Source organism: Cylas formicarius, unplaced genomic scaffold (genome assembly GCF_029955315.1).
Source record: "Cylas formicarius isolate icCylForm1 unplaced genomic scaffold, icCylForm1.1 PGA_scaffold_4__25_contigs__length_36172078, whole genome shotgun sequence".
NCBI lineage: Eukaryota > Metazoa > Arthropoda > Insecta > Coleoptera > Brentidae > Cylas > Cylas formicarius.
Genome location: NW_026844334.1, coordinates 34,236,466 through 34,259,878, shown reverse-complemented (window position 1 = coordinate 34,259,878; position 23,413 = coordinate 34,236,466). Strand labels below are relative to the sequence as shown.

Sequence of the window (23,413 nt, the reverse complement as noted above, 5' to 3'; positions counted from 1 at the left end):
TGAAAGAAATGCATACAGAGCACGATATTTTCGAGAGTTATCATTAACAGTGCACTTACAATGTGAACATCAACAAAAGTAATGATCGTAGATAAGCCTAATGTCTTAAACAGGACTCATTTCCTTGGCGATCGCGAGAGGGTTTGAGCATTTTATATCTGGAGTCAATAATAAGGGGATGTGCAGAGGAAGTTAAAAGAAGAATAGTCTTGACCAAGCATGCGCTGCTCAGACTTACCAAAATATGAAAAAGCTCATACATAGCCAAAATGACTAAAATTAATCTGGTCCGAACGCTGGTGTTTCCAAATCTTCTTATACGGCTCAGAATCGTGGACACTTAGAAGTAAAGAACGTTTCCTTGAAACCTATCTCGAAGACGAGATGACAAAATAGACAGGTTTTAGAGTGGTGGGAGAGTGGGAGAAGGGAAAGAAATGTACAGGTATATCGCCTATGAGATGATCTGACCAACCTCTTCCCGTATCGGTTCACCGGATCGAGAAATATGGAATGAGACAATAGAAAAGGGCGGTATTCTAAAGGGGACATCACCGTCATAACTGAGGAAACGAGTACAGAGAGAATTAATAATAATCCTTATAATGTATGAGTAGATGCAAAACCAAAGAGTTTTTTGAGTATTGAAGTATTTATTTTGTATGGGTTACGTGTTTTTACTTATAGCAATTTATTCTCTATTAGTAGAAATTGGAACCTATTTCAAGATTACCTAACCCTAAGTTTTGTCTAATAGAAAATTCTGTACAAAAATGGAAACGACAGAATAAGTGAAACATATTGCATTGGAAAGCAACATGTCTTTAAAGCTAAGAATTGAATGTGAACCCGAAAATATGACAAAACTATAAATTCAGAGTGCCACGATATCAAAAAAAAAATCAAAAGGTTCTTTTTGTGTGACATTGCGATTGCAATAAACTCATTTAAGCAAAAGATATCCGCTTGGATGTCAATAATCAGTTATAGATCAGAGGTGTTTTACATACCTTAATTTCGTTCATCGTCACCATTTCCTTCTACTACTACTAAGTAAAATAGGTAAAACAGTATCTGGTTCTTCTAGATGTCTCAATTTTTTTGTTTAAAAAAGGCCTTATGTTGGCCATGTATTAATTAAAAATTACTCTAATTTGAACTGCATTGCTGGTCGTCGTTAGATAGGCCTTTCTTCATATCGACTAAATGAGTAGCAAGAACATGAAAAAGAATTGCTATTGTGATTGTGGTTGATTAAGGACCCTTCTGATTATGTTACAAGCACTACAGATTTCTGCATCTCGAGGCCGGACCACCGCGGCCTTCCAAAGGACTTCAGATTTGGTTTTAGCGAACGTGAAGTTTTCCCTGTTGCTTGGATGACATACTTATCGTACTTTCGGAAATTGATCCATGTTTTTTTTTTTGTATTTCATGTTACTATTGTTATTAACACTATGACATATTAACATATTAACATATTAACATATTAACATTATGAGGTAGCGAAAACAGCATGAGCTCTCACGACACTTGATACTGATTCGGGTTGGCCTCACCATTAATACTATGTGAATAATAAAATATACATTTATTTTCTGATTACTTAGTTATCGTTTTTCCTTTACTGCCTTTTAAACCAACATAATACGTTGATCCACGCAAAGGAACATGTACCTATATAGGTTACCCTGTATACTGGTGGCACTAATGAGAAATTTACAGCCTGCGCAGGTATCCAAAACAAGCAATTCGCCCCGAAAGTTTGTAGGAATTTCATTCTACACTCTTCAAACACGTCTTGTTTCCGTTCCATGATACTCATTGCTGAAAATATATTAATAAATTAATTATGCCGACTAATTTTTACGAGCACTCAATAAATAATTTAACTCCCTACTCTAAAATATCCAATATAACCAAAATATCGAATTAAGGTGCGGAAAGTGTCACATTAAGTTAAGACGTCAGCTTCGTTAACCGTGACGACCCACTTCTGTCGCTTTAGTCACTGGTTTGAAAGCAATCGGATGATTTCGGTCGAATTTAGAAACGAATAGTGTTTTGAGGCATATTTGAATAACTTTTGAATAAAAATTGGTATAAGAATTAATAATTACTTTAGAAAAGAGCAGTACACCCATATAGCTATATGTCCAAGATTCCCTAACATTCATTTTTTCTTATGGCCGCCAAAATGGATTTATCGATTTTTGTAAAGAGCGTAAAATTTTCAGTTCACTGATGTGTCACAAAAGATTTTATCACACGTTGCAAACTTAGGTCTAAATTATTTATTAAACATTGCGTGTGCGTGTTTTTTAAAAATAGAATCAGAATAGTATACTATGCGACAAGTGTGGTAAACGACATTTAAGTCATAATAAACGAGTGATTTAAAAAGTTTACACTCTTCAAACACGTCTTGTTTCCGTTCCATGATACTCATTGCTGAAAATATATTAATAAATTAATTATGCCGACTAATTTTTAAGAGCACTCAATAAATAATTTAACTCCCTACTCTAAAATATCCAATATAACCAAAATATCGAATTAAGGTGCGGAAAGTGTCACATTAAGTTAAGACGTCAGCTTCGTTAACCGTGACGACCCACTTCTGTCGCTTTAGTCACTGGTTTGAAAGCAATCGGATGATTTCGGTCGAATTTAGAAACGAATAGTGTTTTGAGGCATATTTGAATAACTTTTGAATAAAAATTGGTATAAGAATTAATAATTACTTTAGAAAAGAGCAGTACACCCATATAGCTATATGTCCAAGATTCCCTAACATTCATTTTTTCTTATGGCCGCCAAAATGGATTTATCGATTTTTGTAAAGAGCGTAAAATTTTCAGTTCACTGATGTGTCACAAAAGATTTTATCACACGTTGCAAACTTAGGTCTAAATTATTTATTAAACATTGCGTGTGCGTGTTTTTTAAAAATAGAATCAGAATAGTATACTATGCGACAAGTATGGTAAACGACATTTAAGTCATAATAAACGAGTGATTTAAAAAGTTTACACTCTTCAAACACGTCTTGTTTCCGTTCCATGATACTCATTGCTGAAAATATATTAATAAATTAATTATGCCGACTAATTTTTAAGAGCACTCAATAAATAATTTAACTCCCTACTCTAAAATATCCAATATAACCAAAATATCGAATTAAGGTGCGGAAAGTGTCACATTAAGTTAAGACGTCAGCTTCGTTAACCGTGACGACCCACTTCTGTCGCTTTAGTCACTGGTTTGAAAGCAATCGGATGATTTCGGTCGAATTTAGAAACGAATAGTGTTTTGAGGCATATTTGAATAACTTTTGAATAAAAATTGGTATAAGAATTAATAATTACTTTAGAAAAGAGCAGTACACCCATATAGCTAATATGTCCAAGATTCCCTAACATTCATTTTTTCTTATGGCCGCCAAAATGGATTTATCGATTTTTGTAAAGAGCGTAAAATTTTCAGTTCACTGACGTGTCACAAAAGATTTTATCACACGTTGCAAACTTAGGTCTAAATTATTTATTAAACATTGCGTGTGCGTGTTTTTTAAAAATAGAATCAGAATAGTATACTATGCGACAAGTATGGTAAACGACATTTAAGTCATAATAAACGAGTGATTTAAAAAGTTTACCAAAAGTGTTGCATACTATTCTTTTTTTACGACTATTAGTTTTTGGATACATTTTTTCGACATGACGATCAGAATTAACAAACGTCAAAATTGATGTAGCACACTAGATCGGTGACTAATTAGGTATTTTACAGAAGGGATTAGAAAAAAATTGTATTATTATTATTAAAAATGAACTTATTTCGATGCTCATTTTTCAATATTGTTCTCTTTAATAAGCGGAATAATTCTTTACGCACGTTAGTTACAATAGGTGCTTCCTTTTGTTAAATTATAAGAACCTGCTATACAAATATTGATACTCACAAACGTAGAAGACAACTAGAAGTAATGGCGTGAATGTAAATTGGTCGAATACCATTTTCTTCAATACAATTTTAGTGGTTTTTCCAGGTAACTGTTTGTCCAGGAAACGGTACCTGCAAAAGTAAGTTATTTCATTGTAGTTGTACTAAATTTATTCATTTATTTGCAGATGTACAAAAAAAAGAGAAAAAAAAAACGATTAATTGAATAATAGAAAAAAATTGCAACAAATCAACCATAGAGGAGGCATAGAGAAAGTTTTCTTTAGTCCATATATTTAAATTTTTAAACATATAACAAAGAACGAAAGTAGATTCAATGTGTTTCATCCATATAATATCAGTTATTTACATCAAATTATACAGTATTCATTACAAATATTTCGAATACTAAATCAACTAATAAGTTAAAATTAACATATTATTACATTAAATCAAACAAATTATATATTCGTAAGAAACATACAATTCTCTAAAAGCAATAAACGTGTATTTTGCTTAAATAATACCTGAGAAATTTCAAAAAATATATTTATTTATTTATTTATATTGTTTAATTGCAAATATAAAAAAATAAAAATATGGAAGGGGAAAATTTTTGTTGATTTTACATAAATAACTTTCAGTGATCACAGATGGAACCTACCATTAAATGGATTTATCTGATAAAATAAGTGGATTCTTTGACAAAAACTTTTTTTATAGCGTTCAGTTGTAAATGGATTTCAGAAGAATATATGAAAAAACGCAGCTTGTTTCAAATAATATCAACAGTCATTGCGACTAATTGTTTAATTGTTCGTTATAGCGCATCCCATATATTATTGGAATTTTGAATTTGAAAATCAAGATTGAATGCATCGAGGAACATAATTTAAAATAAAAGAGGAATAACCGGTCATTTATATAAGAAATAATCATAAGATTCACCCTATATCACTTTCGTACTTACCATGTAGCTAACAACGGTCCAGCAATCGTGGTCCCATATATTGCATACCTACCGATGGTATGTCTATCGAGCGGTTCCGATGTATCGTTCTATGAAAAAATAAATCTTATTCAAATTATTTAAATAATTAGCGTTTTCCCCTAACAACAGTTTTCTTAAATATAAGGTCTAAGAACCATATGATATAAAATCAGTTTTATTAATTTTGGTTGGTTGGTTTGGAATTTCAGGCAAATATTATACATACGGTGTGTCCTACTTAAAAACTGTAAACCCTATATACAACTGTAAAATCTTTTTCTTGTTGCATAGATGTTTCAGAAGTGCACTTAAACCTAAGCGCGACTAGTAGAATGTTTGTTTATTGCCCAATTTTGATAATTCTTTTTTTTGGATGGATCCTAGTAAAAGGCACTGAAACGGCCTTTTCATATAACCTCGACTAAAGTCATGGCCAACTGACACAGTTTTTGGTTAGTTTTGGTAAGTTTCGGAAAATCAAGAAATACCAGTTAACAGTAACCATGACCAAAGTTATTAATGTTTCACGAAAATAGATATTTATCTTGTAAAAAACGATTTGAGTGTGATTTTAAGACCTTACAAACAAAGTATAATTATACAAATTTAAAAAATAATATAACAGACTGAAAACATTTGTTGAGGGACATTTATTTTTTGTATCATCTTAAAATAATGGCATTAATAAATCTACAGTATTCGAAAGTAGATACTAGTTAATTCTTTTAACCGTCCAGACAATGAATCATGAAATTCGTTTGGCTTGAGTTTAAAATGAAAAAATTAAAATAAACCTTCGACAAAACTCCATTTTTCTTTCGCTGCCACAAAATTGCAGATTATGCAGGGATTTGTTTTTTTTTTCACTTTTTTCAACTGTCTCCAGATGCAGTATTTGAAAATATCTATTGTACACTTGCGCTCATAATACTCAATAATCATTTGACTTGGAGGAGCAACATAATTGCGATGTTACATCTTGCAGGCCAACAAATCTGTGATACAGTCAAAGAGCAACATCAAGTTTACATCTATTTACAATTTGGAATATATGAGCAAAATGAACAATTTCTGTGTATATTTGTGACAGCTGTTTATTAATTGTAACCAACAATTTAAAAGAATTCTATATGCCTGATTATCAGATTAATGCGGCAAAACACGGCGGCATTCGTAAAGCGGGCCATACATGAGAATGCCGGAAGTCAATCCTACCGTATTGGAAGAAATAGTAAAACGCAAAACTGAACTAGATCTGCAATTGAATCGAGTGAGAGTTGATTTTTTAAAAATAGAATTTGTGTCAAATTGGTGTAAGACAAAACTCCTAAAATCCTCTTAAGGCACTAACATAACAATATCGCACGATTTAACAATATGTTAAATGCTTAAAGAAACTACACAAAAATAATGAAATATACTTGATGTGGGATGTACTGAACCGAAAATGAATAAAAGAATTAATTCGCAAAGAAAAACTGGCCAATCGAAGAAAGGGGCGAATCCTGACGATTTACATGTGGGAAAAGATTCCTATGAAGACGACATTATCGAAAAAAGAAAAGTACCGCCAAAAAGACAGAACAAGGAGAAACGAATAAAAACACACATTTTTATATAAAACATTTTCAAAACATGATATTTATCCACCTTAATATAAGAAGCTTGGCAAAGCGCTTCGACGAACCATGTCTGTACTTAAATGACTTAAGAACAAATTTTATAACATCCTCTTCAACGAAGGAAAATTTAATAAAAACGATGGTGTTGTGAAATATATCAAGTATATTTTGTACTACACTTACAACGTAGTCCCTTTGGTGAAACGCGAATTTTAGAACTAAATGTAAAAGTGGATTATCGAGAAATGCATTTGACAGCAGTATATAAATTCCCATAATTAGACATTAAAAACCTTAACCAATCGTTGATGGCCTTGATAAACGAAGAAAATTTGTTTGCCACATTATCGAGGATAACACAAATGTCAATTTGTTGTCTAACGTAGATTATGTCTAGAAATATGAAAATATTTTAAAAACATATATTTTTTCTTCATTTATCAATTTAGTAACTCGACTTGCAAGTGGTACATATTTTTCCTAAAACTAAAATAGAAATAAATGCAAAATCATATATTTTTGAAAACGATACAACGGATCATTTTCCTATCGTGGCTGTCTTTCTAATAAAAAAAAGTGTAACACAAAACAAAAATAATGATTCAAAGACTTATACGGATTACAATTACTTAAAACTAGATTTAGACAAGGAAAAATAGGAAACCATTTAATGTGGACTATAGCTACACAGAATTAAATCAAAACATTTTAGTCCTACAGGTTATTGAGCCTTATTAATGAGAAAAATAATCTGTATGCGATTGCAGGTAGATCCAAGCAATGTCTAGCTAAAACGCTCATATAGTTTCCATATAAACAGAGTTAGATCTTTAATAAAAGCCGCTAAGCAAGACTATATCTGTATAAGATTCTAACAAAAAATAGTAATTCTTCTGCGCAGGGGCGCAGGGTTAAGATAAATAAAATAGAGACAGATGATAATAAAATCCAAATTGATAGTATTCATATTTCAAACAGATAGATCCAATGTCTAGCTAAAAGGTCCATATACAGAGTTATATCTTTAATAAAAGCCGCTAAGCTAGACTCTAAGATTCTAACAGGGACAGGGTTAAGATAAATAAAATAGAGACAGATGATAATAAAATCCAAATTAATACTATCCAAATTTCAAACAGTTTAATTTTCGTTATAGTAGTATTGACAGGAAATTTGCAGATAGTATAATCCTTCCATCAAATTATATAGAAAATATCTCTTAGTTGTGAATTGAAACTGTGAAGCAGGTGACTGACCAAACATCACCAATATCAAAACTGGTATAATGAAGCCCATATTCAAAGTTATCAGTAATTTCAAAAATTATTCAAAGACAATAAAAATACGAATTGTGAACTTTCTGTGTAGGTTTAGGGAGAAAATATCCACTCAGGACGCAATTTGTAATCTTTCAGGGCAAATTTAGGTTATCATTATATTCGAAACAGATTAGTATATCGACATTTTTGGATCTCTTCAAGGGGTTTGATAGCATCTCTCACTCTAGTAAAATGAGATGTGATGAGTTTTTGAGATGTATTTACAATCTAATAAAAAACTAGCTCGGTAACAGAACTCAGTGCAGAAATGTTACCTGCGGTATACCGCAGAGCATTATTCTTGGACCGCTATTATTCTCTATACTATATAAATACTTTAATGACAATAAATTCCCGTGGAAAAACAAAAAATTGTGTTCACAGGTATAAAGCAAATACCCGGCAAAATTGAAAGGAACGCATAGAGAGCGTGGTCCATGATGTATGTGTTGTGGTTTCGGTGATATCATTTAACCTAGAATTTTGAAAAAAAATACTTACCGCTTCATGGTGAATGTTGATCCGCTGAAGATACATGACATGACAACACAGACTTACAGATACAGAATGTTATTAAAAATGTGGAGTACTTTGCCAGGTTTTAAATACCTGCGAGACATAAGGTTTTAGTGCTCTATTTTCTATCCAAAAAAAGAAAATATCAATATCAAACCAAACGATATTTGAAACACCATGTATTAAAACATGATAGAAGTTGTTATTGTAAGATTCTAAGTTCTTATGAATAGGAATTCGTTGCCAATTTATCCTTTAAAAAAACCCTGTCTTTTGTAAAAGTTAGAGATGTACTTTAGTTTTAAGCAATAAGCAAAATTAGGTTTTAGTGCATTTCTGAGGTATCTCTCCAAAAAAAATTATCAAAATCGAACAATAAACGAAGAATTTACAAGGGAGTACATTTCTGAAGCGTGACACACTGTATATGATGTGTTGATCAGTATTTGGTATATAAGTTCAACTTGATTTTCTTTGTCGCCATGTCTTTCTGGAAATATATTCCAAAAATTACTGTAGTTTTCATTAACAATTCACACAGATTGTTAGTCAGGAAACCAAAAGAAATATATTTTTGAACTCAAAATAACATTTGACTTTTATATTACAAGGGCAAAGAGCAAAAAACATCAAAATATACAAATGCAAATTACAAAATCACGTTCAAAAAATATAAAAGATGGTCTGATGGCATACCAGTATCTTCTTGTTGAGAGATTGTTGGGATGTTTCGGCTCCCACGCATAATGTTCCGTACACGATCGCATTTCCTACGATCGGATGATTCACTAAGAATGTCCTAAAGGCGACCCTTAGATTACTGATCAACCTACAAACAGAAAATCTACCTATCTACCTAGCTCCATTTATTTCAAATTTGCTCCCTTCAAACTCGTAATAACCTAACTACCAAATTTCAATGCAGCAAAAGTTGCAGCTACAGCGGACGTTATAGCAATTGAGTTTAAAATGAATGGCCGAAATCCAGGTGAAGAAATTTAAGTGCAATTTCAGAAGAAACAATATTATGTATCCTTCTTAGGCATTTAGAGTATATCCTATTTGAAAATAATTTTAGGTTATCCACCTCGTGCACCTATGTACCTTTCTAATTTAGTTTTCTTATCGCAATTCGTTTCGAAGATATCGCCGGCGCACTATTAGGACATCCTATATCTCCATATGTCTTTTTTTGCGATTTCTTTAAGAACATGGAGGCTTATGTTCTTAAAAAATTTTAGAGGTTTGCAGCAATGTTATCAATAAAGGTACCATATGCTTCATGCTGCTAACACAAAAGCTATTCACCAAAATTTTAACGATACTATATGACATTTTTCAGGCTTACGACATTTGAATTGGACAAAACGCCATGTGCAACCTTTCAGAAAAATTTGTAAACTTCTCAAATGGTCCTATTTAAATGAAGAAGCGTCCGGTACTGGCAGTAAGTAAGTAAGTAAATAAGAGAGGTAAATTTAAAGTTTCTTACCTGATACCCGCCATATCGATGGGTTTTATTTCCAAAATTGGCAAGAATGAAATCTTCGGTTTGCGAAAACTGAAATAATATCTTTAATATATATACTGGTATGGTCTGTTCATAGATATAAGAAAGTGGCCAATTGCTTTTGAATGGGATTATCCAAGGGTGGTCATTAACATACAATGCAACAAGATTATTACCTAAAGTTTCGGAATTTAAATTCAGGTAAAATTGTGGTCCGTAATAGAAAATCTTTTTATACCTACCTGTGTTTAATATTCTTTGGTTTGGTATACTACTTAGTTTAAGTTTATTAGTAATCATTCTTATTTCGTGTGTAATACAGCGTGTGTTGAATCGTGTGCGAATTATGCAAAATATGTGCGAGTCTAGTTCTCTCAGGAGATGTTCCCACCCAAATGTAGAAAACACTATTCTATTGAGACTAAGGAAGTTATAAACAATATTTATTTGACTCTCATTGAACGTGGCGCCAGCAAGCAAACATCTTTAGAAGAAACGGCCACATTGACGAAAATTCCAACATCAACTGTATGGAAAATTGTGAATCATCTCACTTCAACGAGGAAAAAAAGAAGCGATTCTGACATTTTCTCCAGTGTAGGTGAAAGTGATGAAAAGTTACCAGTTATACGAGGAACAAAGGGTGCCTACATTAGATATCTTAATTAGGAGGCATGAAAAAGATGAAACCGGTGTTAAATGTGGCAGAACTACCTTATGGAAATGTATTCAACACATGCGTTTTAGATTTAAAAAAATTGACAAAAGGCAACTTTTAATGGAATCTTTTAGAATTCGGAAATGACGACTGGAATTTCTAGAAAAACAAAATCCAATTATTTACTTGGATGAAACCTGGTTCGACAATTATGATACCCCGAAAAAGGGTTGGGCTGACTCAATTAATAAGTGTAAAACAAACGCGCCATCAAAAAGAGGTAAAAGAATAACTATTTTGCATGCTGGCTGGATTCCAAATGGACTTTCTCTGTCTGCGAAAAATATTAGAGATTCTTCTCTGGACACCACCGCTGATTTATTTGAAAGTTAGTTTAAAAACAAACTAGTTCCAAACATTCCTCCTAATATCACAGTAGACAGTTGACTAAAACCCCTTCCTCATGTGACACAAAGCAATTAATTGAGGTTCTACAAAACTTGAACCTACAAAAGGAATACGTCTATGATAATTATGCAAAAAATCTAGGGCATACAGTTTTAAGGCTTCCACCTCACCAGTCTATGTTTAATCCCATTGAACACGTTTGGCACCAACTGAAATCTGCTATTTTAGATTTAAACATAAATGCATGCATAAATAAATAAATAGTGTTTAGTATATTTCCTAACAAAACCCCAAATAATTAAATTGTAAGCAAAGTACGGACCTGTTCGGCCATATTTCATTCTTACAGCTTCCCCGGGTCTATCCTTAATTCGTATCAGTTAGTCGCTTTCTTATATCTATGAACAGACTTTACTATTTTGTCTTGAATCAGAATGAATTCTAAAGAATAGGAATTATTATGAGGGATAAGTACATCGCCATTTTCTTTACAGAGTGTCCATTTGTGGATGGTGTTACGGGATATCTCGTAAAAGTTTCATACATTTCATTTTTAAATCACAGATTTATCAAATTTTCAATAGACGAAAAAATTATAATATATAAACCTAAAGAACGACATAAAATAAAAGTAATAAATTAAATATTTAGCCAAGAAAAACATTATTATTATATTATTGACATATGTAAAAAAGAATAATGGATCAACGCTGACTTACTTATATTATATTAAATTATAAAAATTATATAAAATTACATAAAATTTAAGAAACGAATCCTCAAAATCCTCAAATGGAATTAATTATAAGGCCATAAAAAATAAAGTAAATAGTATGATAAAATCTTGAAAAAATACATACCTTAGAATAAAAAAAGGGGTGAAAGCCCATACTGATATACTGAAAGCAATAGGTCAAGTTAGACGATGTAAATAATGAAATGGAATTGAGTGAGTGCAGGCTGCCTTTGGACTCTCTGCTGGGGCCATTACTGTTCTCACTTTACGTGATGAATTTGAAAAATGCTTGGCTTGGAGCACAATATTTCGCTTTTACTGATGATACTGAGTTATTTTCCACAGGCGGGGAGCAAAAAACATTAAATAATAATGTTAGTAGTGACCTTAATCTAAACCTAATTTGGCTATATTATAACAAGGTAAAAATAAATCCAGACAAAACCAAATTTCAAATATTTAAACAAAAAATAAGCAGATACAAACTTTTAACATACGAATAAGTAATCAAAAAATCGACGAGGTTAAGCGGATAAAGTACGTAGGTCTGCTAACTGATAATAAATTAAACTGGTTCGAGCATATTCAATATATTAGGAAAAAAATTATCAATGACTCCAATAATACGCAGATGCATAAATTACAAAAAAAAATACATAAATAATAAAAAAATATAATGCCTTTTTCCTCTCACAATTGAAATATTTGCATATTATACAACGAGTGTGGTAAACGGCATCCGACTTAAAAAGTTTACCAAACGTATTGCATACTATACTTTTTCTAGCAACAGGAATACATTCACTGACATGAACGTCAGAATTGACAAATGCGAAAAAATCTCCGAAAACATCCGATTGCTCCCAAACCCGTGCGGTAATATCCCGGAAATGTCCCAAGTGGTTCGGATCCGTGGGACAAGAAACTCACATGGTAAAGTGACGCGCGCTAGATCGGTGTATAATTAGATATTTTACAGAAAGGAGCAGAAAATACTAACTTTAACACTGTTCAAGTGCTTCAGAACAGAATTCTTAATTATATTACGGACAGGTTGTATAATGAATTCTATATTCCAAGGCTTAGTACTGTATCGGAGACTGAACAAATTGAATTAATTTACAAAATAATAATTCAAAATCTAATGTAACTGTAGAGTATCCCAATTGCTTTGAATTATGTTTAGTGATAATTCAAATAGGTGGCGCTAGTATACAGCTTACCGCTTGAAACCGGGACAGTCCGATATAAAGTGTAACAAAAATCCTCAATCGTCATGTCAATTTTATAGGAAATTTTGACCAACTTCGAAGAATTTGCATTAGGTTTTTCTGTTTTCGAATGAAGTTGCATTCTGTGTAACCAGTACCTCATGATTTATAAAGTCCACTTTGAGGAAACTGTCTTGATGGCTAACCATGGGCATGATTACAATGGTAGAACATTGACCAAATGTATTCAAGACAAATATGACTTAATTTTCCCCTTCTACTACTACTATCTAGACTATTTACTTATTTACATGGTAGAGAGAATTTGTTATATTAGTGTAATAGAAAAATAAAGAAATGTCGCAAAAAAAGTCATATTCAGAAATGTTTGAGTTTTTGTCAGAATACTGTCAGAATTTGTGTGCCAAATTTTACTTAAAGGGTCAAAACCAACTAAGGCAGTCAATATTAAATTTGAAAATTGATAAACAATAGGACATTCAAGTTTGTTATATTCAGTTTAACGAAAATGCGCATGAAGCTGGTTTTCATTATTGTAGTTTCTTCAAATCAAAACTATTTATCATCACATGGTATAAGAGAAGATCAAAATCAAGTTGATTTAAAAACATGGATCATTTTGTAAGCAAGCATACAAAGAGACTAATGAAATTAATCTCTTGGCTTCAATCCGAATAAATCCAGGTAGTTGTTGTAGTAAAGTGGGGGATTCTTATTAATTATTATTAAAGCACGGGTTCAAAAGATATGTAAAAAAACTGGATTGAAACAACCTACTTCAACAACCAACATGGCCGCTGACGGATCGACAATAAGTTTGGATGCGGTATTTTCTCGAAATAAACCTACATCGGGTTAAATATTCTGGGAAAACGAATTAAGTGCCTGAAAATCGCTGTTTAAAAAGAAAATGGCGCAATGTAAACTGCACTCATTGAAATGTAGAGACATGCGCGGAAAATTATTACCTTACAATCACCACCTATGAAAATATCAATGCCGCCTGAGGCATTTCAAACTTTAACGTAGTTGGACCACTATATAGTGGTTAATGACTATATTTATCGATTTTGGATTTCTTTTTGTGGTGATACCTACAAAATGAAATGGCACTGAAATAGCCATTTGAGAGCTACAAATGCAATAAGATGCATAATCCGTGTGTTGTGATCCAATTTCATTAGCCATCAATTCAATGTTTTTCATTGTTTTTTTTTTAAATTTTATTTCAATTTTATAGGTGGTCTAAAAATGTTAGTTTGGATTAAATATTAATTAACAATATTTTTCCGTTTTAAATTAAATAAAGGTTTTTTTTATTATCCCTCATGGCCAACAAACAACAACCTTAGTTAAAAAAAGCAAACTTTTATATATTTTTGAGATGTTCTAGATATCTTTTCAAAAAAGCTATAAATTTGGTTTATTTGTCGAAAGTAATTTAAAATATAAAAAAAGTGAATATGCCATTGAAGCTTTTAAATAACCGAAATACGAGGGCTATCCAAAATTTAAAACCATCCCGTATCTCAAAAATCAAAGGGGCTACGAAAATTCTGTTTGCTGTTATTTTTGGAAAAAGTAGCATAGTGTCGCAAAACTTGTATTCCTCTATCTTTGGTCATAAGCAAGATACCCCATTAAAAAATGATCGCCCAGTACACTAAAGGGCACAACTATAAAATTATGCCTGCTTTCTATTCAACTATACACGAAAATACCCCGCATTGCCTAACAATGTCTAACAAAAATTTTTGAAATATATAATAAACAGTTATTCCCAGTATTTAGTTAGGAGGTGTATCACAATTAAGAGATCGCAGTTTGGTAACAAGAACATATAAGTCCAAATATAAGTAATAGTCAGGATAACAAACAGTATTAGGCTTAACCGCCAAATTAAACATGCCTATTTCTAAGATTGTAGTTATGAAAAGACAAAAACTATAATTGCTTTTTTACAAACAAACCAAATTAAAATTTTTCAAAACTAAATCAAAGCTATGTTTCTTTCTCTTTCAAATGTAAATTATTATATTACAAACGAAACTCTTAACTTCGCTATGTACGAATTTTAACAAAGCTTTTAACAAGTCTATTTTAAATTTTATAGTAATAAAAACAAACGTAAACAGTTAATTTTTTCTTTAAAGTTAGGAAAGCTACTTCGGGTTCGTAGTAAACTAGTTTAATGTGAATTAGTGAACAAAATGAAATAAAAAAAAACTCAATGCCATTTCAACAGTACGTCACTTCTTTCTCAAAAAAATTGATTTTGTTTTTTTTATCGACGCACTCTGTCTAATCATCCGTAGTTAAGTCCATAGTACTAATATTTTTCAGAATATCCATTGTATAAGCAACATTTTTATCAAGCCACCGAAACTGCTTCGTTTAAATATTATTTAAAATGCCATTGTATCTATGTGCGAAACATAAAGAAATATAGAGAAATAAATGTGTTTTTGATATGTTTTGATGGATTGTTTCGAGCAATTGGTCCACAGGCCTTATGTGCCAGAAAGTCGTTTCACAGCTCTTACCCCCTGATTATTATAATAACTGGTATACATTAATTATTCTATATTATAACATATTACACTTATTACATTTTTAAAGAAAAAATTATTTCTCAATTATTTTGTTTTTCAAAGGTTTTATGTATTTAATTTTACTAGGCATGTAACTGTTTAATAACACGTTGTAGTCTAACCTTTTAAAATAAAAATTATAACTTTAATATCAAAACATTATTATCACTTTTTTTTTAAATATCCATCATGTGATTTGTTCTCCATAATAATAATAAACTATATCTGATCTTTGAACAGTCAACCGACTGGCCGAAGAATATTTTTTTTAAAGCATCAAAGCAGAAAATCTAGCTATTCTGGGAAAAATGAGGAGACTAATAATCATTCATATTAGAAGGGAAGGAATTTTTAAGAGAAAGTTCTCTAACCTTTTGTTGTTTGTTTTTGAAGAGTATTTTGGTGATTTGATAAAATATTTAAGCACATATAACACATGCTAAATCTCTTTGAGAAATATAGAGAATGGGGTTTAACAATCAACAAAAACAAAACAAAGTATATGTCGTAGGAAGTCAACCCACCAATAAGGAGACACTAATGAGACAGAAAAAACATTCATTCAAACAAAAAGAATCATAGCGTGCCTTAATGGAATATTAATGAACAAAACAAAGAAACAATGATAAAGCGTACCCTATTTCATGGAGAAGAAACCTGTCGAATCACCCAATAAGTACATGAAAAGAGCTGAAATTGTGAAAATGGGTGTTTTTAGGATATCTTTACGAATTGCACAGAGGGAAAGGATAAGAAATAAAATAATAAAACAACAAAAAGGAACTGAAGGAACCATAGCTGATCGTATCAACAGAAAGCAACTAATTTAATATGGGCACGCCCAACGAATGCGAGAAGATTGGGAAGGTCTGAAAAGATGGAAATAGCCATGGGACAACTTCGTAAGATGTTCTAAAGCTGCATATCTAGACAGTGTATCCAAGATAAGAATGTCTATCTTGGGGATATTATAAACCATAAGAGATACAGAAGATGGTTAAATTTAAAAAAAAAGTTGCAAAATGTAAAGGTTAATAACGTGCTGCTAAGAAAAATTAAAAAAAATCCTATCACTTCCAATGATGCGCCAAAAAAATCTAAATTTGCCGATTTAATTTTAATTTTTTTCTGGTGTTATTTAAAGATATTTAAAAAATAAAGGTCACTTTCTCGTTGCCACTTTTTGAACTCTACAAGAGACCGCTAAGAAATTTTAAGTACGACGTTTCGATACGGCAAAAACATCATCAACTTTTATTTTCATATTTCATATTTCAATACAACGATGTACGACACAATGTTATTCTACATTATTTAAATCTAAAAAAATAGTTTCTAGTGAATTTTCAAAGTTTTCGAATAGTGGGCGCTGACATGATAAATAAACTAAAAGAAAAATAGGTAGATCGCGTCACTTGTTAATTCATTAAACAAATTACTTAACAAGAACTTGCTACAAAAAAATATATAAAGAATATTCAAACAACAAAACATTTCTTAACATATCAGTTGTAATATTTTGAAAAGGTTCAAGAACTAGTCTTTTGAGTTGATCCTCAGTCTCACAAACTAACTGGTAAACATAATTTTTGCAATATCCCCATTTAAAAAAAAATCTACTGGAGTAAGATTCAGCGAACGAGGAAACCACAAAACTGCTGTTGGTTAAGAGTTAAGAGAATCATTATAAAAAAATGGCTTATTAAATGTGTTCCAAAAATCACAAACCCACATATTAAATTCAAAAAGATGTTGATGTCTAGAAAATCGGGGATTACCTCTTGTCCAGTAATGAGCATTTCGCCTGACAAAATAATCTTATGGGGAAAGTTTTCATCTTTCTCACACTTTTTAGTATACCATTCGCAAAATTGGCTGGGTCTTTCTTCATCACTCAGCGCTTAACAAATTTGAAATTCGACTGGGTGAAATTTTTTTTTTCTTAAAATAAATAAGCAGTAGATTTCGCGATTGTAGTTGCACGTTCTAGTTTTGTAATGGATGTTTCCTTATTTTCAGATCAGTTCAGTTTCAGCTAGCAATACATTATTTACTCTTTCTTGACGCAGTGTTTATTTCTGAATTTTCCAAAAGTTTTTGTTCTTGCTTGCCTTTTATCTGACTAGTTATTTAAATATATACACCCAGCTTCCAAGGAGTTATTATAGCGTAATATATAACAACATTGTAGCATATCGAACTTCTCAGTTCAAAAAGCACGTTCCATTTTGTATGGCAAAAAACAACCAAACCAACCAAAAACCCCAACCGACGGTGAAGCTGCTGTGGGAGTTCAAACATATTACAACAATAAAAAAACTTTTAACTTAATTTAATTATTGTGAAAGCAGATTTTGTTTTGTAAGTAATTTTTTTATCTGACTAGTAAATGATCTCTGAAATGCTGATGTTCTACAATAAGGTATTACGTAAGGTAAATTTAGATATAGATTCAGATAAATCGGTTTTCCTGATTTCATAATTCTATAAACAAACCTATGTGTTTCCTTCGATTGCTCATGTTTGAAATATTGAATTTATTTAGAAAAGAAGATATATGACTACGGTAAGGTATGTTGAAAACAAAACATATGCAGGAGTTTCGCAGTTTTTGAATTGATTTTTTAGTTTGCCCGGAAAGGCAATCTCAGTACACCACATCTACATAATCAGACAGTGAAAGAAAGTATTGCAGAGAAAATATTTTAGTTTTGTATTTAAAAACTACTTTAATCTGTATATATAACAAGCCATATAACTAGCCATAAGTTTTTTTAATGTGAAAATCAAAAGTATAGAAAGTTGTGAAATGTCCAACTCAAATTTTTTGCTATATTTACAACTCGAATAACATTATTTCCAAGCTGAATGTAAATGTTTTGTTTAATGTTTTCTCGGATAAGTTTATTTTATTTTTGTTGATAATAATAACTCGAGATTTTTGAGGATGAGTTGTAGGTCATAATTTGTTGCACATACACCCAAATTGTTAAGGTCTGCGTTAAGTTCTTGTTGAATTTCTTTAATGTTTTGGATATTGGCAAGCGAATTTCAGAATCGTCAGCAAATTGTTTGAGCTTAGAATGTTTCACGCACTGATTCATGTCAAACACATATGAAGAAAAAACAAATTGGTGAAATTACCGAACCCTGCGGAAAACTTTGCTTAATCAATTTGAACTCGGAAATTTGATCAAAAAGCTCGTTGTTGTAATTTTCCTAACTTAAACTCGTAAACTAACCTGTTAAAATGCCTTTCAAATAATAAATTTTGAATCAAACGCCTTACTAAAATCAAGCAGTGCTATACAAGTACCATTCCCCTGTTCCTCATTGTACCTTATATCATTTACTATGCAAACTAGTTCCCCAGATTGTTGTTTTATAAATATTCAGTAATTTGCTTACAAATATTTTTTTTCGAATATTTAGAAATAGGTGAGAGTATAATTAGATGTCGAAAATTGTTCAGTTCTTTGGGGTCTGGCACCTTGGCAATATGTTTAGTTATTGCTTTTTTCCAGATATATAGGTATTTTTGCTCCGAAATACTGTGGATGGAATCGAGATTCCATCTTCCCCAATTGCGTTTGGATTAATCCCGCGATTACTTTTTCAAGAGCTGTTTCATTAATTACCTGAAAGTTCAATATTTTGTCTTTTCCCACATTATTAATGTAAAAGTTTAATAGATCGCGAGAGGTGGTATCTGGTAAGTTGTCAGTCTCTTGGAAAAAATTCTGGATTTCTTCGCATCATTAGAGTTAATTTGTCAATGAAACTTCCGCAGATTACTGTAATACTTTTTATAAAACTTCTGGATTCCTCCTGCGTCGCCTTTTGTTGAAATTTGAAAACTGAAACAGTTTCAGTGAAACTCTGAAGAAGTCAACAGGTTGATTGGCGAAAGGTTAGCTAGTTCGACTCAACAAAAACCGAAAACCCGAAGTTTTAAAAAAGTATCATTGGAATTCTTCTGGAATCTCGAAGCGATTTTCATTGTTAGAAATATGTAACTTATTAGCAGTGTCCCCAAATTCCTGACCTTTCTTCACGATTATTAAAATAAGTTCTGGCGTCTCGAAGCGATTCTCATTTTTATAAATATTTAACTTCTTAGCAATGTCCCAAAAATTCCTGACCGTTTTTCACGATTATTAAAATAAGTTATCTTTTCCCCAGTTATTGCATGTTTTGTACAATTTCTTAGTTGCCTATAGGATATGAGATCATGAGGAGACCCTGTTCGTACATACTTTTTTCTACTCCCGTCTGTAAAATACCTAATTAACCACCGATCTAGCGTGTGGGACGCGTCACTTTACCACGTCAGTTCAGTTTCCCACGAATCCGAGCCACTTCGGACATTTCCGGGATTTTACCGCACGGGTTTGGGAGCAATCGGATGTTTTAGGAGATATTTCCCACGGTTTGAATTTTGACGTTTGTCAATTCTGACGGTCATGTTAGTGAATGTATTCGTGTTGTTTTGTGAAAATATACCCAAAAAATAATTTTATATAATATTTATTCAGTATTTCCAAAATAAAATTATCAATAATTTTTACCTAACCATCAGTGTTCGTTATTCTATAAATTCTTTCCCACTGCAATGATAATTCTTCCTTCAAAAACTCCCGGTATATATGCTTTTTTTTTAATACTGGGACGCCGGAATGTCGGAAAACAGTATACACTAGGATATGATCAGTAATAGATTGAGAAACAGGAATAGAGTCTGATTTAATTGAGGTGAGTGCACGACTAGATGTAATAACATTAATCAGACGATTGGTTACCAAGTTTATTCTAGTCAGTTTGAGTGATATTTTGAACTAGATTGAAACTGTCTATAATATTTTTAAATCTTTGAGAGTGCGTGTTCTTCGTTAAGTAAGTCATAATAAAATCGCTACTAAGGATGATATATTTGTTTCTCATAGAGACCAAACCAAGAATTTCGCTTGAGTGTCTAAGAAAATTGTTTGTAGTTTGAGAGTCCACACGCCGATTAATCTAAATATTAGCCATTATCCCACACTTATGTTCTCTTCATTTTTCCTTCATAGTGTTCTCCATCATTTCCATAACTTTTGTGGCTATATCTTGGAAAATTTTGTCGTTAAAAATTTTGATAATTGCATTTTATTTCCATCGTATCGGCGGACTAAATGACCATTATGCTGCTGATATTTCATCATCGTTTTCTGTCTATTACTTTGGAACCGGTATTTCAACAAAATTAATCGAACGAGCCAAATAAAGACGTTGTTTTACTTTCGCGCCATCTTGCTATAATTTGCACCTAAGCATTCGTAGGATTAGTCTGTAGCGCCTTTGAATAGCTAATGAGTTTTTTTTCTCTGCATCTTTCGGAAATAGACTATAACTATCTCACTCGTCACTTTGTTAGCATTCTTATTATTTAATATTCTGTGGAATAAACATTTTAAATGTCCCATTGAATAATCTGAAGGAATCTAATAATAGATTAATTATTATTCTGTTACGTTGATCCAACGACAGCGTAAAGCGAGTCCACATTTGTTGTCATTGTCAAAAGCAAATATAAACACGCACGTCATATCTACCAACTCGTTTGATATTATCATAGACCGACGTCCTAAATATGTGCGTTGTGTACGTGCATGGTGTATCAAGTGGGCAATAAATAGAAGTTAATGTTAGACTTTCAGAGTACTTAAATTAATTAATTCTAAATAAAAAATAAACGCCTACCTGGGATGCAAATGTATCGGGAACACTTTTAATCAGTTTCTCCAACCGATTAATCAACGTGGCAACGCTACACGCAATATCAAGCGAACGATCAAATATGAAGTATACTCAGATCGGGGTTTTGTTCGAATGGGTGCACTACGAGTAGCAGAGTGTTCGCTTAGGAACCAATTATTATTAAACAGAATACAAATTGTCGACCTGAATGAATGAATATTTTATCGTACAGCGTTCGAATCGCATGCCTCGAAAACCTCCCATAAGCTTTTACTTTAGCAAAGGTATGCTAATCGTGTTTTTAAAGTAATGAAATAGTACATATATACAGGGTCTGCCAATAGTGCAACGTCAACTGTGAAACAGCTGGCGATAGAAAAAAACAAAAATTTGAAGGCTGATACAGGATACCTTATAAATGCATAAAAAGAAAGGTTGTTTTTTCCCTACGAGCTATTTAGCACCATTTTACAGAGAAAATTGACAGTTTCGTAATTATTTCATTGCACTTCACTGAACAAATAAAAACCATTATATTAGTTTCAAAACCATATTCTGGTTAATTTTGACGTAGAATCCCTCTTTACTGAAGTCTTTATTTCTGAAACTCTCAATATTATTTCAGATACATTAAAATCCGAGAACCTGTAATAAAAAGCTTTCATTGCAAAATGCTTGCCTGGAACATATTTTTTTAAGCCATTTAAGTTCTATACAAACTAACATAAGTTTTACCATTGAATTAGAAATTAATAATAATCCTTCATTCTTATTATTAAAAGAAAATCAGATGTAACACTTGTTTACAGTTTAAGAACATCTACATCCAGACCTTAATTGTCACATCACTATCCGAACTGAAAATCAATGGTTATCAACTCTCATGTATACAGGGCTATAAAGCTATTTCAAACCGAATCACTGAAGCCATAATTTGCTCTCTAATAATTTCCAGACTTCACCACAACCTCCCAAAGAAAATCAGACCGAAAGTAACCCCACACTTGCCACTGTTCATTCAAAACATTACTGACCACCTATCAACAGTTCTTAAGATATATAATGTTAAAACCAGATTTACCACTTCTTTTAGCTTCTTTGATCTGTCACGGACATAATTCCGTTTGAAACATCAGTTTTTAGCATTTCGTGCATATGCTGCAAACAATAAATTGGAGAAGCAGGACGAAAAATATCAAATCTAATTCCACGAAACCAAAATGCATGTGATCAATTCTTCTGCGAAAAAAAAAATACAAAAATCCACAGAAATCCCTAAACAATCAAATAATTCTAACCGCGACTTAGGTTCACCATTCTGGGAATCACTTCCACTGGAAAATATCCACGTTTCGTGTAAAAATATGTAATTTTCACATGCGGAATCAATATATGTGGTTGTTCATAAAAATCTTCGGTCTCCGTCCTCTTATAGCGACAACCTAACATAATTAATTTTGATAATTATTTAAGCCCAATATCCAAAACACTTTATTTTATTAGAGTTTCAAAATGGGAAGAGTTGCATTGGTTTTTGATATATATAAATCATAAATCACATTCCGAACTTCCATTTTCACATCTTCCCACCAATCCTCAGTGTTCTTTTTAATTCTTTTATCCTTTAATCCACTTTTTAATCTTCTTCGTTATCTATTGCCATGTGTTTTTTTCATGCACAATTTTTTGTACAGTCCTTAAACTGTTTTGTGCTTCCGCTACTATTTCCTGGGCATTCGTTGATGATTTTCCACTCCGTCTTTCATTTTCAAAATAATTTATTAAATTTGCAATAAAAACAGAAAATAGTTTCTATTATTCATATTGTGACTTTAAATTGTCAATGTATCAAAACTGGGACGTCTAAATCAAAATTTAAAAAAAAATAAGGAAGATGCCCCAGAATAAATATCATACAGAAGCGACAAAAGGATGCGGTCATAAATCTTTGAGGTTTGGATTATTTTAGAATCTTACTTGTGGTGCTTACTTTTGCTGTGAAAAAGAAACGTGAAGTATTCCGGGAGGAAGTAATTCTATTGTAGTGGCTGCAATAGCAAATTCGTAAGCGGAATATATTTGTTTGTTTGTTTTTTTTTTTTCGAAAGACCCTGAACAATAAGTAGAAATGCATTCACATTACAGTTTA

General features: G+C 31.8%; 1 protein-coding gene across 2 annotated transcripts; it reads right to left on the bottom strand.

The window, feature by feature from the left end:
* Positions 1–1,576: 1,576 nt before the first annotated feature.
* LOC132700688 (mpv17-like protein) lies at positions 1,577–21,524 on the bottom strand. Of its 2 annotated transcripts, XM_060668176.1 has the most exons (7): positions 21,268–21,524; positions 11,830–11,868; positions 9,886–9,954; positions 9,090–9,222; positions 4,916–5,004; positions 3,965–4,077; positions 1,577–1,827 (listed from the first exon to the last, which is right to left on the bottom strand). In XM_060668176.1, the coding sequence occupies exons 3-7, from the start codon at positions 9,897–9,899 to the stop codon at positions 1,625–1,627; spliced, it is 552 nt and encodes a 183-aa protein (XP_060524159.1). In that variant the 5' UTR covers positions 9,900–9,954; positions 11,830–11,868; positions 21,268–21,524; the 3' UTR covers positions 1,577–1,624. The 2 variants fall into 2 exon arrangements, with proteins under 2 accessions (XP_060524159.1, XP_060524158.1); XM_060668175.1 differs by lacking the exon at positions 11,830–11,868 and having other exon boundaries at positions 21,268–21,523.
* Positions 21,525–23,413: the final 1,889 nt, after the last annotated feature.

Bases quoted from the DNA above. Each gene is read 5' to 3' on its own strand.
- LOC132700688 (XM_060668176.1), bottom strand. The intron at 5,005-9,089 runs GTATGCCATCAG...ATTTTTTCATAG, and splicing joins CTCTCAACAAGAAGATACTG to AACGATACATCGGAACCGCT. The intron at 4,078-4,915 runs GTAAGTACGAAA...TTACTTTTGCAG, and splicing joins GGACCGTTGTTAGCTACATG to GTACCGTTTCCTGGACAAAC.